Source organism: Hevea brasiliensis, chromosome 12 (assembly GCF_030052815.1).
Source record: "Hevea brasiliensis isolate MT/VB/25A 57/8 chromosome 12, ASM3005281v1, whole genome shotgun sequence".
In the NCBI taxonomy this organism is placed as follows: domain Eukaryota; kingdom Viridiplantae; phylum Streptophyta; class Magnoliopsida; order Malpighiales; family Euphorbiaceae; genus Hevea; species Hevea brasiliensis.
The window spans coordinates 4,272,259-4,285,696 of record NC_079504.1 but is presented as its reverse complement, the minus strand read 5'-3'; the positions used below and the strand labels follow the sequence as shown (position 1 = coordinate 4,285,696).

Genomic DNA, 13,438 nt, shown 5'->3' with positions numbered 1-13,438 from the left:
CTATTTTTTTACGGATTAGTAAGTGATAATATATTTATTAAAGATACTCTGATAAGGCTTGCATGATTTAAAAATACTTAACTTATACGCCGGTCACGGCTCAGAATTTTGGGTCGTGACACTTATGCCCCAACATACATTAAAATAAACTATTTCTATGCTTCGTTTGATTTTATTCCCTTTATGTTTTGGTTTAGATTATTCTTTCATTTAAAACATTTATTTTCATAAATTTGGGTGTACATATATGCCTATTTATAGTATAGTTGCAGCTTTTTTACGCCTCAATTTGTAGTAACATTTCCAAGATTTTGAAAAACAAAAATTAAAATTTGTGTTTTCTACTTATTTTGGCGTCAGAATAAAGCAAACGAGGCTCTTGAATTGCTTTTGGGTTTACAGGCGGATGAAGATGCTTGCCTCCTCCCTGGCTTTAGGATATACTATTGCTCCTTCATTGCAAGCATGGAATTTCATTATACTGTTCCATGGTTGAGAGTTCTCTTCACGCAACAACCAAGATTCGGCTACAGAAACTTGCAAATTAAAATGACAGCTACAATTTTCTTTTTTCTTTACGGAACAACAACAAAGATTCAAATTTTGAACCATTGAAAAAAGAAAATTATAAAATAACTAACTAAAGCTTTAGAACCGTCCCTCAATAGACATCAAAATAAACTATTTCAATTCTTCATTTGATTTTATTCCTTTTATATTTGGGTGTTGTCCAAGTAAGGAATTACCCAAATACATAATATTGAAAAGGGAAGGAAAGCATAACAGGATTCTATGTCCCAAACACAGGCCCTACAATAGTCATTATAAAAATGGGCTGCAATGTCTTAGTAATTAGTATAGACACATTCATCACCTTTGAATTCCTTCGACTTTCCTATTTTCACAATGATAAAAGTGGAAAATTTTCAGTTTCCATTGATCATAGCAATGGAAGATCATTCAGGATCCCAGTCTAACAACGGCGGCAAAGTATCTCAAGAATTGGCCAAATTCCTCCGATGCCCTCTCATCAGTGAGAATGATGTCGCCGAAGCTCTTCAAAAATTCCCCCTTACGACCTCCTCAAAGTCAGCCAAATACCAAGTTCCCAATGAACTTGCACAACATTTACCTTTTGAAGCTGTTATCCAAATCGCATCAACTCAACTCAGCCTAGGAATCAATGTTGTCATCAACACGCAGCTCTCTCATCCTGCCAATGTAGAAAAACTGGTGCAGCTGGAGAGTAATGGAAAGGCCCGTCTCATCATCATCGAATTTGACACCAATGATCAGCACCACAATTATAATGTTGGAAATGTCAAGAAGCTCTTGGTCGACGAAGAGTCATTTGATGTGGAGGAGGTCATAGACGAAATGTCCACTTTGCTTCAGCACACAACAGAAGACAATGCGATCAAGAATCAGAAAAAAATCAAACCACCAACAATTGACCATTTGCATGCATTAAGCTTATCCGAGAAACCAAAAGAGGATAAACTTCTATGCAAAAGTTGCTCAAACCTCATTTCTGGCTCTTGCTATGAATGTGTAGACTGCAATGAATTCATCCTTCACAAGTCCTGTGGAGAGTCAGCCCCAAATGTAAAGGTTCTTTCTCAGAATCGTCCCTCTTTCCTGTCAGAAGTGAAGCCAGATCAATATGACTTGGAGGACATGCAAAAATGTGCTAATTGTGAAGAATTCCAAGATGATTGTTGCGATTGCCTCTTGCAAACCCATCTCAGGCATGGATTTGTTCCAACTATTCTTTATCCTAAACAACATGAACACTTTCTCAATTTCATTATCATGCCATTCAAGTATAATTATCAGTATAAATGTTGCGTTTGTGATGAACTTGGTAGTTCAGTTAGCTACAAATGCTACGACTGTTTCTACGATGTTCATGTGAATTGCATTTTACCAGGCACCATTAAGATGAACAATGGTCAGTATAGTTTCTTTCTTGACTCTAGTTCTTCTCATCATGATGAGCCAGAAGACCATAGTTGTGATGTATGTCGCCGAGAAATAGATTCGCGGGAATTGTTTTATCGGTGTGAGCAACGGAATTTAGCCATTCATATGAAGTGCGTGCCAGCTGATCCAATCCTTGCTGATATTCCTAGCAGGAAGAAGCCCACTGGCCTTAAATTCGTGAAATCCATTCCCTATACCGAAGCTCAATTAAGACAAATTTTTAAGAGCGCCGACCGTGATAAAGATGGTCTTCTCAGTGTGCGAGAGCTTTCAGAAGCCTTCAAATCATTAGGATTTTTGTACCCGGCATTTAGGGCTCATCGGGCCATGAGAATTGCTGATAGTAACCGTGATGGATACATCGATGGTAAGGAGTTGGAAGATGTCATAAAATATACTTTAAAAATAGGTCATGGTCCAGTTGATGGGATTGTAGCGGATGAAGATCTACGTGTACAAAAGAAGGAAAACAATCATATCTAAGCATGGTGCAAATAATGATATGTATTGAAAACAGTATTTTCCTATAAAAAAAGGAAGAGTTCCTGCTGAAAATTAGCGTGAACATAGAGCAGAGAAAAAGTGGGCAAGCTGACAGAGAGTTTGAGAAGTAGAGAGTTAAGAAAATGAGGAAGAAAAGGAGAAAGAAAATATTTTTATTTTGTACTTATTTATGTAATAAAATTTATATATATATATATATATTTTTATTTGTAAATTTATTTTTACTCTGATAAACTTTTTTTTTCTATTTATTTTATATTTCTGCTTTATTTCGAGAAAGTAAAATCCAACTTTTTTTCTTTTAACTGTTTAAAATGTATAATAATTAAATAATTAAATTTAGAAGAGATGAATTTTTATTTAAATTCGATCCATTATAAAATAACAATAATAATCTAACATTAATTCTCTTTTTAATTGTATCTTATTTAATATTTAATATTTTACTAAAAAAATTCAGTTGATAAGAAATTGAAAAAAAATTATATACATAGTAAGAACAATCATTTAAGGATAGGAATATATATGAACTGGCAATACTTAAAAAAATATCCTACGAATTTTTTTAGATGAAAATTCTTAAGGAAATTTATTATATGTATGTCAGAATATATATTTATATTATCTTAACCTATAAATATTTTCTTTTTATTTATCAAAAGCTCAATTATTTCAGATATTATAATGAAGATGGAAACTCTTTTAATTTAAATACGTCTAATCTTTAAAAATTTTATAAATTAAAATTTATATTTTAAGTGTAAAATAAAAAATTTTAAGGTAATATTAAGTAAAAATATTTTATTATTTGAAATGTATATTAAAAATGCGTGGGATTAACTTTTTTGCAAAATAATTATTAATTAACCATTTGTTTAGAAAATCAATTCCACACAGAGTAATTAGGATAATAAAATAAGCCCAATAAAACTTGTTAAGTGCCAAAGCCCATAAAACAATAACACTCAAGAGCATAGAGCTGTAGGTTACTCACGGATATCACTTTACTCGATTTTAAATTTAATTAATATTTTTAAAATTTAAATTAATTAAAAAACTTTTTAATTAATTAAATTTATCTCAAATTTAATTATTATTATTTAAAAAATATTTCTCACTTAATTTTATATATTTTAATTAAAAATTTAAAAAAATTATTTTAATTTTAATTTTATTTTATTTTATATAAAATAAAATAATTAAAAATATATAAATATTATTATAAAAAATATATATTTTATATTAATTAAATATCTATGTAAACAAATTCGGTAACAAAATAAAACCCCGAAGTCATATTAAACTTTAGACCCGTGCCCATCCTGCGATCTGGAGAAGGAAAATGTAAGATAATGAAGTAGGTTCTTGTAAATCAGAAACTGAAAAATGGATTTTCAGCGATAGGGTAGGTTTCTCCGATGATGGGGTCATGTATTCGATGTCCCGGCGAGAAACTAGCCGATTGTAGCTGCACACCGTGAAAGAGAGAGGAGATCGAAGGGCTTACAAATGAGTTCTGCAGAGGTAGCTATTGCTTTAGTTATCTTTCCATGTTTAAATTTCTTTTTCTTCTTGTAGACGAGAAGGGTTTTTTTGGGTGTTGTGCTTTTAATTGTTTTAATGAACACTTGCGGGGCTTTGGTACTGCTAGGTATTTGTGCGGAGGTTGAAAATGCCTGTCCCTTGGTTGTGTTTGCGCGGCAAAACTGATGAGAATATGAAGATGAGTTTGGTCAATTGGGAAGCTGTTTGTCAACCTAAAGCTCGGCCAAGGTTCTTTCAAGTTTAAACGCTTTCTTTAATTTCAATTTTCATGCACCACAAGTTCTTTCATTCCTATATTCTTGCACCACAGGATATCATCTGTTTTTTTAGCAATGAAATTAATTCCATATATTGTTCAGTGGTTTTATGATTGTATGTTTCCACCTAAATACTTGGTACTTAGCAATGCTAGGTTATATTGAACTGGTAGGGTGAACACCACTTGTTATAGTTAATTGTAAAGATAATGTTAGCTTCAATGTCCCATCTCTGAGACTTCTCAGGGTGGTTTTTAGCTTCTACCATTGTTTGTAAGTTGCTTTTGATTAATAAAGGGGCGTGCCTTACAAATAATAGGATAATGGACAAGCTGGAGGGCTCAATATGATATAATTGTCACACCCAAACATGTTTTTAGTACAACCAATTGCGCACAGGGTAATAGGATAATAAAATCAGAAGAGAGAGCAATGAAAACAGGGAAAAAAAAAAAAACTAAATGATGAGAGGATTTTGTTCCTCTTTATCGGAAGTTACAGAACAACTATTTACATTATCGACATTGATAGACACCATATATAGCAGTCAACTTCACCAGAGTTAACGGAATTCAAATTTCTCATTTAATAACCCATTCCCTTCAAAGAAATCTTGCTATATCCATCTTGGGCACCATTCGGCTTCCTTAAGCATCATTCTGCATCAAAGATTAATAAGAACCAAAAATGATATTGTCACTGAAAAATTGCTAAAACAATTTTAAAAAGCAAAATTTCTTTAGAGAAGGAATATATATATATATAGATAAAGGAAGAGAGAGACAGGGAGAGAATGCTCACTGGCAAAGCAGGAAAGTCCCAGTTGCGGACTATAATAGTCACATTCCTCCCCTGAATCTCCTTCATGCTTCCTTCAATCTGCAATGCAAAATCTCTCGGCATATTTGTGAGGGTTAATTCCTTCAACATCTTTAGCTGATTCAAACCACTAGTTTCCTTCAGTTTTTCACAGCGTCTAATCTCTAATTCTCTTAGTTGAGGAAAGGAACCTTCTTCCAAAGTCCACTTCTCCAATTCCACAAGCATCCACAGTTTTAAGACTCGGAGTTTCGGAAACCCTTCAGCGTGACAAGTCATCTCCTTCCCTAGATAGGAGCGAGCAAAAAGTCGGAGGATGTTCAGCTCACGCAATTGCCCTAGGTATTTCATCGGATCCTTATCCAGCTGTGACACTGATAAAGTAAGCATCTTGAGATTTTGTGGAAACTCAATATTATCAATTGCCATTGATAACTTTCCAAGCAAATTCAACTCCCAAAGATTTTTATGCTCACGCATGCTCCATAACGTGAGGTCTGAAGGTCGACGAAATTCATCTATTGACCTCAATTTCAAGGACCTAAGATTTGTGCATTTAGAAATCCAGGTAGTTATCAGCACAAGTGATTCGAAATGGCATGTGAGTCCAAGTTTTGTGAGACCAATCAGCCTAATCAACCAATCTTCCCCTGGGCTCCTTTTCCCAATTATTAACCCCCACATAGTCAGAAGGTTGCCCAATGATCCACCAGCCAATGGCTTTTGAAGGGACACATCCAAATAAATCTCGTTCATGTAAAGATGGCGAAGCTTCTTGGAGTTCCAGATGGAAATGGGCAAGACTGTTATATTAGTGTGCTTCACATCCAAAGTTTCTAAGTTAGGCAAATCACCTACCGAATTTGGGATTGAATCTAGAAAAGTCCATCGCAAGCCCAGGTAAGTTAGGTGTAGCAGTTTTCCTATAGCCTCAGTTAACACTGGTTTGTAGACCTTTTCTAGATCAAGTACAGTGATCAATCCAAAGCCTCTTTTTGCCATGATCTTGTTAAGAAACTTTTCTACTTCAACTGCCGGTGTATCTCCCTTTCTGGTGTTGAAAGATATATAAGAACGCAAATTATCAATGTAAGGATCTAGAGAGTTGCTAATGTCACCATATGTAGCAATCCTCCTCATACTATGTGTAGGTATACATATTGGGTCACGAAGGACATGACAAAATCCAATGCCTGTGGCGTTTGGAAAGATATTATCATATAGGATACCTGGCACTCGACATGTTTTGGGGCTTCCATCTAATCTCCATCTTGCAACTTCTACCATGTTTCTTTTGATTAATTGTTGCAAATATCTCTCAACCAAAACTTCAGGGGTTTCATCTTTTGATGATGGATTTGCCAATCCTTCAGCAGCCCACAACCGAAACAACCTCCGCACAGGGATCGAATATTCTTTGGGGAAAAGACTTAAATATAGAAGACATGGCTTTAAGTCTGATGAAAGATCCTCATAAGCCAAAGCCAAGATAGCTTTGGAAGGGTCATCACCAAAACTCACACGCCCAATCACTCTTGACCAGCTGTTTGGATCTTTGGTGGATAAGAGACCTCCTAGTACAACAATGGCAAGAGGCAAACCCTTGCATTTTTCCCAAATTTGCTGCTTCAAAGACAAATCATTGAAGTCTTTTCTTTGTACTTTCTTCAAGAATAATGCCCAGCTTTCGTCAACGTTTAAATTGGGTATCTTAATTGGAGGGAACTCCAGACCAGTAAGCTCTTCTGCCATTTTTCCATCGCGAGTAATCAGAATCAGCCTGCTGCCATTTAATGAGTTTGGAAAGATATTCTTAAGGATGTCCCACACAAGAGAAGTCTTGACATCATCCAAAACTATTAGGAACCTCTTGCGAATAAAGAAATCACGAACCTTTTCTTGCAATTTATCAAGAGGCAGCCTTTCCTCCTCCTTGATTGTGGTAACTTGTTTCAATATATCAATCAAGAGATTTCTTTTTTTGGTCTCAACTTCAGCATCAGAAGAGAGAACTGTTTCTGGAAACTCTTCAGAAACATTAATCCAAACACGTAATTGAAAATGCTGCACAATGTTCCCTTTGTTATAAATATTCCTTATAAAGGTTGTCTTGCCAGAGCCAGCAGCACCTGCCACTGCAATAAGAAAACGCAATTTATGGCTCTTAAATAATGCTTGAGCTAACTCATCTGCTTTATCCTTTCGACCAATGAAGTCTAGTTCGTCATCATCCAAATGACCTGAAAATGATGTCAAGTTCTGGGATGCTTCTTTTTCTTCTGACTTGGTTGAGTCTGTGGCTTGAGCTCCAAGTTTGCCTTCTGCGACTTTCAACTCAGTAGCATGTGCATGTTGTTGTTCAGCTGATAACCTTTCTTCGAGAGCACGTGTAGATTGTTCACCTGAAATTCTTGGTTTAGCTTTTGAATTGCTTGGTTCAGGAGCATTCACAAATTGTTCATTTGAAACACTGGGTTTAGCTTCTGAACTGCTTGTCTTAGGAGCATGCACAGATCGTTCATTTGAAAGACCTTGTTTAGTTTCTAAACTGCTTCTTTCAGGAGCATTCACAGATTGCTCATTTGAAACACCTGGTTTAGTTTCAAAACTGCTAAGTTCAGGAGCATGCATAGATTGCTCATTTGAAACACCTGGTTTTGCTTCTGAACTACTTGGTTCAGGAGCATGCTCATATTCTTCAATTGAAACGCCTGGTTTAGCTTCTGAGCTGCTTGTCCTAGGGCCAAGCACGGATTGCCCATTTGAAGCACCTGGTTTAACTTCTGAACTGCTCAGCCCAGGAGCACGCACAGATTGTTCATCCAAGACATCTGGTTTAGCTTCTGAACTGCTTGTCTTAGAGGCAAACACAGACTGTCCATTTGAAACACCTGATTTAACTTCTGAACTGCTTGGCTCAGGGCCATGCGCAAATTGTTCATCCGAAACACCTGGTTTAACTTCTGAACTGCTTGTATTAGAAGCACGCTCAGATTGTTCATCTGAAACACCTGGTTTAGCTTCTGCAATGCTTGGCTCAGGAGGACGCACAGATTGTTCATCTGAAGCACTTGGATTAGCTTCTGAACTGCTTGGTTCAAGGGCATGCACTGATTGTTCATTTGAAACATCTGGTTTAGCTTCTGAACTGCTTGGTTCAAGAGCATGCACTGATTGTTCATTTGAAACACTTGTTTTAGCTTCTGAACTGCTTGTTCCCACAGGATGCTTGTGTCCTTCTGAAGCAGGTTTAGTAGTCTCCACATATTCACTTGAAATACTTGATTGTGCTGTACCTTGATAATCACCATCTTCATTTTCCAGAGACTGTTTTGGCTTATTCTTTCTAAATATAGCACATAAATCATCGATTTGTTGAACAAATTGCTTCATATCTCGCGTAATAGTTTGGCTCAGGACAGACATTAAAAGGGTGAGAGGACGCATTTTAGCAAAAGTCTTCCGTCTCTGTAGTGCTGTTTTTATAAGAAAGATGTCGATGATGTCCTCTGCCCAGTAAACCTGATGCAGAAGCTTGGTCTCCAATTCATCATCCATTTTTTGCTTGTATTCTGGCTGTGTCAAGAGTGTCTGAAGCTCTTTCAATTTCTCCATGACATTGTTAATTTGCTTCCTCAATCTTGGATTATTAAATTCTTTATCATCGAGGATAGCATGTAGTTTTTTCATCAGAAGGTGCACAGCTGGTATCGTAGCCAATGCCATGACTCTACACTTCTTCAGAAGCCAAATTCACAACCTGTCAAGCTTTTGAAATGATTGGCACTATTTTTGGTGAGCCTTTGGACTACAAAGAACAAAATTGCAAAGTAGAATAGGAAGCGTGAGACTGATACTGCCATCCGTCAATAAAACTTCAACTCACTGGTTTCCTCACTTCTTGTTCTCAACAAGTTTGGAATCCCATTATCACCCAAGTAGCTGCAATCCTATACTTTTCTTATGACAAACAATTACTTCTATCATGAATTTTGCTTTTTTGGTCATTCAATTTACAGCAAGTTTTGTACTTCTTTTGGTGCAGGATTGTGTTCTACATCATTTTTTTTCTTCGAGAATAAAGCAAAGGAGGGTTTGCCTTGGATCAAAAGGCGATACCAGATGCTTATCCTCCATGATGCTATTAGTGTGTGTACTTGCTCCTTGGTTGCAAGTTAGGAATTTCTATCTTTAAATATTTTCTTTGAAGGGCTAACAGTTTCAGTAATTTTAGTTGCCATGGATCAATGTTCTTTTCTCTTCTTAATGAAGAAGAAAGATTCAGGTTTCTTGAATATAAAATACTTCCATTTTAAGCTTTTGCAAGATTCGATTTAAAATCTCATTGTCAGCATAGTGGTGACAATATTATTGAATGCTTTTCTTGTGGGTGACTTATGTATTTCTACACGTCCAACTTATAACATTGTCAATATTCCCTAAATAGAGTTTGTGTTTTGTTCATTTGTTTTTTGGAATAAAGGAAACAAGATTTGCCTTTGATTTACAAAAGGTACAAGATGCTTTCTTATGAATCATAGTTGTAAGCTCAAGCTAGGCTTGTCTTTGCCAAACACTCAGGGTATTCTCCTTGGCAGCAAGTTTGGAACTTTAATTTTTTTTCTTTGGACGGATAAGCACTTTTTCTGCTCCAAGTTCCAGAAGGGTAAATTTTAGAATTTCAATCTATTTGGAATTTTAATTTTTCTTTCTGTTTTTTAATAAAAAAATTCTAACATGTAGGTCCCATTTGTGGGCCGTACACAGCCAACAAATGATCACTTGCATTGCATGCATTAACATTATCAGAAAAATCCAGAAATGGTAAACTTGTTACGTGCGAAAGTTGCTCAGAACTCGTTTCTGGGTCCTCTTATCAATGTTTAGAGTGTCTTGATAAATTCTGTGCAGAGTCAGCAACAGATATAAATGTTCTTTAACAGAATTGCCCTGCCTTTCTTACATCAATGAAATCTAAATATAACTTCAAAGAGACAAAAGAATGTAGTAGCTGTGAAGAATTCTCCTGTGGCTGTTATGATTGCCTCCTCCACACTCAACTCAACCGTGGATTCTTGCCAACAATTCTTTATCATAGCGACACTAGCAGCAACTTTTTTTTTTCTTTTTTTTCATTATTATGCCGCTTAAATATAATTATCAATATCAATGTTGCGCTTGTGGTAAACTTGGCAACTCAATTAGCTACAAATGCTATGAGTGCAACTTGGATGTTCATCTGAGATGCATTTTACCTGGCACCATGCCAAAATATAGCCAACTTGTTTGATCCCTGCATATGCTTGTTCTCAAGATGAGTCCATTTAGTATTCTTGTGATATTTGAAATCAGAAAAGAGAGTTGGGTCAATTGTTTTATCGGTGTGAAGATTGTAATTTAGCCATTCAGTGAGATGCTTGCCAGATCAAAGCCAAAAGCTCAACAACGTATTAGTCTGCCTTTCCTGGTTCTTCTTATATAATTTAGCTGTTTTGGACAGGGCATAAAGAAATGCCATTCTAGCAATAATTTTATTTATTTTGACATGCTTTGTTAGTGAGCTTTCCATTTATTATTTCCTCGGAGATTGGTAAATGATGTTCAATGAAAGTTTTGTGTGTATATAGCTGATGATTCAGTAGCAAAAATTAAAATCTATAAAGTTGGAAATGCAATGAGAGAAAAGTGGACAGGTGCGAGTGGTTGAACCAGATATAGTACACAGATAAGTTGGAATATAAAACAAGGAGGTGTGCATAAGCTCTTATTTGGTTGTCTCCTTACTTGCAAATTAAATTAGCCGTCAAAGCTAAGCTAACCAAGTCCTCTTCAAACAGTTGTTATTAAATCCGGATTGATCCGGCAGGTTGACTCGGTGAATCAGTAACTCGGATATAAAATTGGATTGATTCTTTCATTAAACTAGATAAAAAGTTGACCTAGAACAAAGCAGATGATCTGGTGATTTAATCGGTGACCCATTAATTCAATGACTTACTGATCTGATTAATTTAAAATTTTTCAACTTAAAAATTTTTAAAATATCAATTATATTGATATTTTAATATTTTAAGTTTTAAATTTATATTTAGTCATTGAATAAGATATTTTTTAGTCATTATTCTTGTAATTACAGTAATACAAGAAATTTATTAAAATATAAATTTATTTTTTATTTTTAATATATAATTAATATTTCACAAATATTAATAAGATAATTATTCAATTATAACAATATTTTTATTTTAAATATTAACTATAAATGCTAACAACAAAAATATTTAAAATTTAAATATTTTAAATAGTTTTAATTTTCATATAAATTTTAATAATATTATTAAGAATATGTAAAAATAATCTAATAAATTTTGAAATATTAATTCTAAAAATAAATTTAGTTGATTAAAATTATTTAATTATATTAATAAAACTAATATTTAATTAATATATGCTTAATTATTTTTTTACTAAATCACTGGTTGAACCATTATCACTAGTGACCCATTAACATGATTTCTCAGTTAGATCAATCTTCAGATTAAGTTTAATAATTATGAAACTATACCATATGGGTTATTTTGTTCAACGGTAGGAGACAAAAATTGAATAAACACCTTTGAGAAGCCTCCTAGAAATAAAGGTTGTCCTAATTTCAGTATGCCTCAATGTTTAGAATAAATTATAATTTAGTTTATAAGATTTAATAAAATTTATATATTAATTTTTATATTTCTAAATTTACATTTTTAGTTTTTGATATTTTAATAAATCTGTATAATAATCTTTGCTGTAAAATAAGTTACCATTAATTTTACCAAAAATATCAAAATATCATATTTTTTAATTGAAATAATTTAGTCCCTAAGGTTGACAAAACCTACATATTAATCTCTAAGGTTTAGTAAAACTTATAAATTAGTCCCTATACTTTTAAATCTCACTTATTTAGTCCTTTGACATTTAAAAAAAAAAAAACCTATAGATTAGTCTATCTATCCAATTTTCCATCAAAATTATTGTTAATTTAAAAAAAATATCAAAATACCCTTCAATTATGAATTTCAATACGAAACAAAATAATTCCAAAGATTTTGATTTATTAACAAAATAGTCCTTGATATGACAAAATTAAAAATTTTAATTGTTTTAATTTTACAAATTAAAAATTATAAATTACACGTTAAAATTTTTAACATAATTAATATAGTTAATTTTACAAAATAACTATTAATTATAAAATTAACTATTAATTAATAGAGTGAAATTTTACAAAATTAACTATTAAATTGTATTTATGTTTTATATTATATTGTTAAAATGTAAGGATGAAAATATAAGAGCTTATTTGTAACTGTTATAATATTTAGAGATATTTTAGAAAATATATGGATGATTTTGTAATTATTCAAAATTTTAAGTACTAAAAATAATTAATCCATATTTTTAATAATTATAGTCTACATGAACTAATATGTGGGTTTTACCAAACCTAAGGGCTAAATTTTTTTAAATAGAAAAATACAGTAAAGGATATTTTGAATATTTTTTGCTAAAATTAATGGTAATTTAATTATAATTCTAACAGTATAGACTAATTTATAAGTTTATTAAAATATCAATGAAAAAATAAATAAGTTTTAAAAATCTAAAAATTAATCTATAAATTTTACCTCAATGATTAAATTGTAATTTACCTTTTGTGTTGCCCAACCCATCAGCTCAGGGATAAATAAGTTTTTGCTTGTGTCTGATTTGCCATGTCTTATCTATCTATCAAGTAGGGATGTGCAATCAGATGGTTCAATTTCGAATCGAATTTAACTGAAATAACTGAAGTATTAAATAATACTTTTTGGAAGATCGAACTAAACCGAAGTTAACATAATAGGGATGTGCAATCAGATGGTTCAGTTTCGAATCAAACTAAGTCGAAATAACTAAAGTATCAAAGAATATTTTTTAGAAGATCGAACTAAACCGAAGTTAGCAAAAAAATTGAATCGAACTGAACCGAACCAAAATAACTGAAGTATCAAAGAATACTTTTTTGAAGATCGAACTAAACCGAAGTTAGTAGAAAATCGAATCAAACCCAACCGAACCAAAATAACCTAAGTATCGAAGAATACTTTTTTGAAGGCCAAACTAAACCAAAGTTAGTAGAAAATCAAATCGAACCAAACAAAAATTTTTGGTTTGATCGGTTTGGGCCTTTGGGCCTGCTCTTTTTGAGTTTTGAAAAATTAAAATTTTCAAGGTAAATAACATGCTTCTAACAAGTAGGCTGAGTTAGACTATAAAACATACAGGACTATAGAGATTAAAACACT

The 13,438-nt window shown here is 33.1% G+C and overlaps 1 protein-coding gene and 1 long non-coding RNA gene across 2 annotated transcripts; one reads left to right on the top strand and one right to left on the bottom strand.

The window, feature by feature from the left end:
* Window positions 1-3,758: 3,758 nt before the first annotated feature.
* On the top strand, window positions 3,759-9,572 carry LOC110664362 (uncharacterized). Its single transcript, XR_002496674.2, has 3 exons — window positions 3,759-4,011; window positions 4,139-4,260; window positions 9,154-9,572. It is a non-coding gene; the product is annotated as an uncharacterized LOC110664362 (long non-coding RNA).
* Window positions 4,611-8,997, bottom strand: LOC110664361 (probable disease resistance protein RF45). The gene is made up of 2 exons (XM_021824007.2): window positions 5,091-8,997; window positions 4,611-4,948 (listed from the first exon to the last, which is right to left on the bottom strand). The coding sequence occupies exons 1-2, from the start codon at window positions 8,832-8,834 to the stop codon at window positions 4,937-4,939; spliced, it is 3,756 nt and encodes a 1,251-aa protein (XP_021679699.2). The 5' UTR covers window positions 8,835-8,997; the 3' UTR covers window positions 4,611-4,936.
* Window positions 9,573-13,438: the final 3,866 nt, after the last annotated feature.

What these genes read in the sequence shown, in the direction of transcription:
- LOC110664361 (XM_021824007.2), bottom strand. Translation starts at nt 8,834, where the DNA reads ATGGCATTGGCTACGATACCAGCTGTGCACCTTCTGATGAAAAAACTA.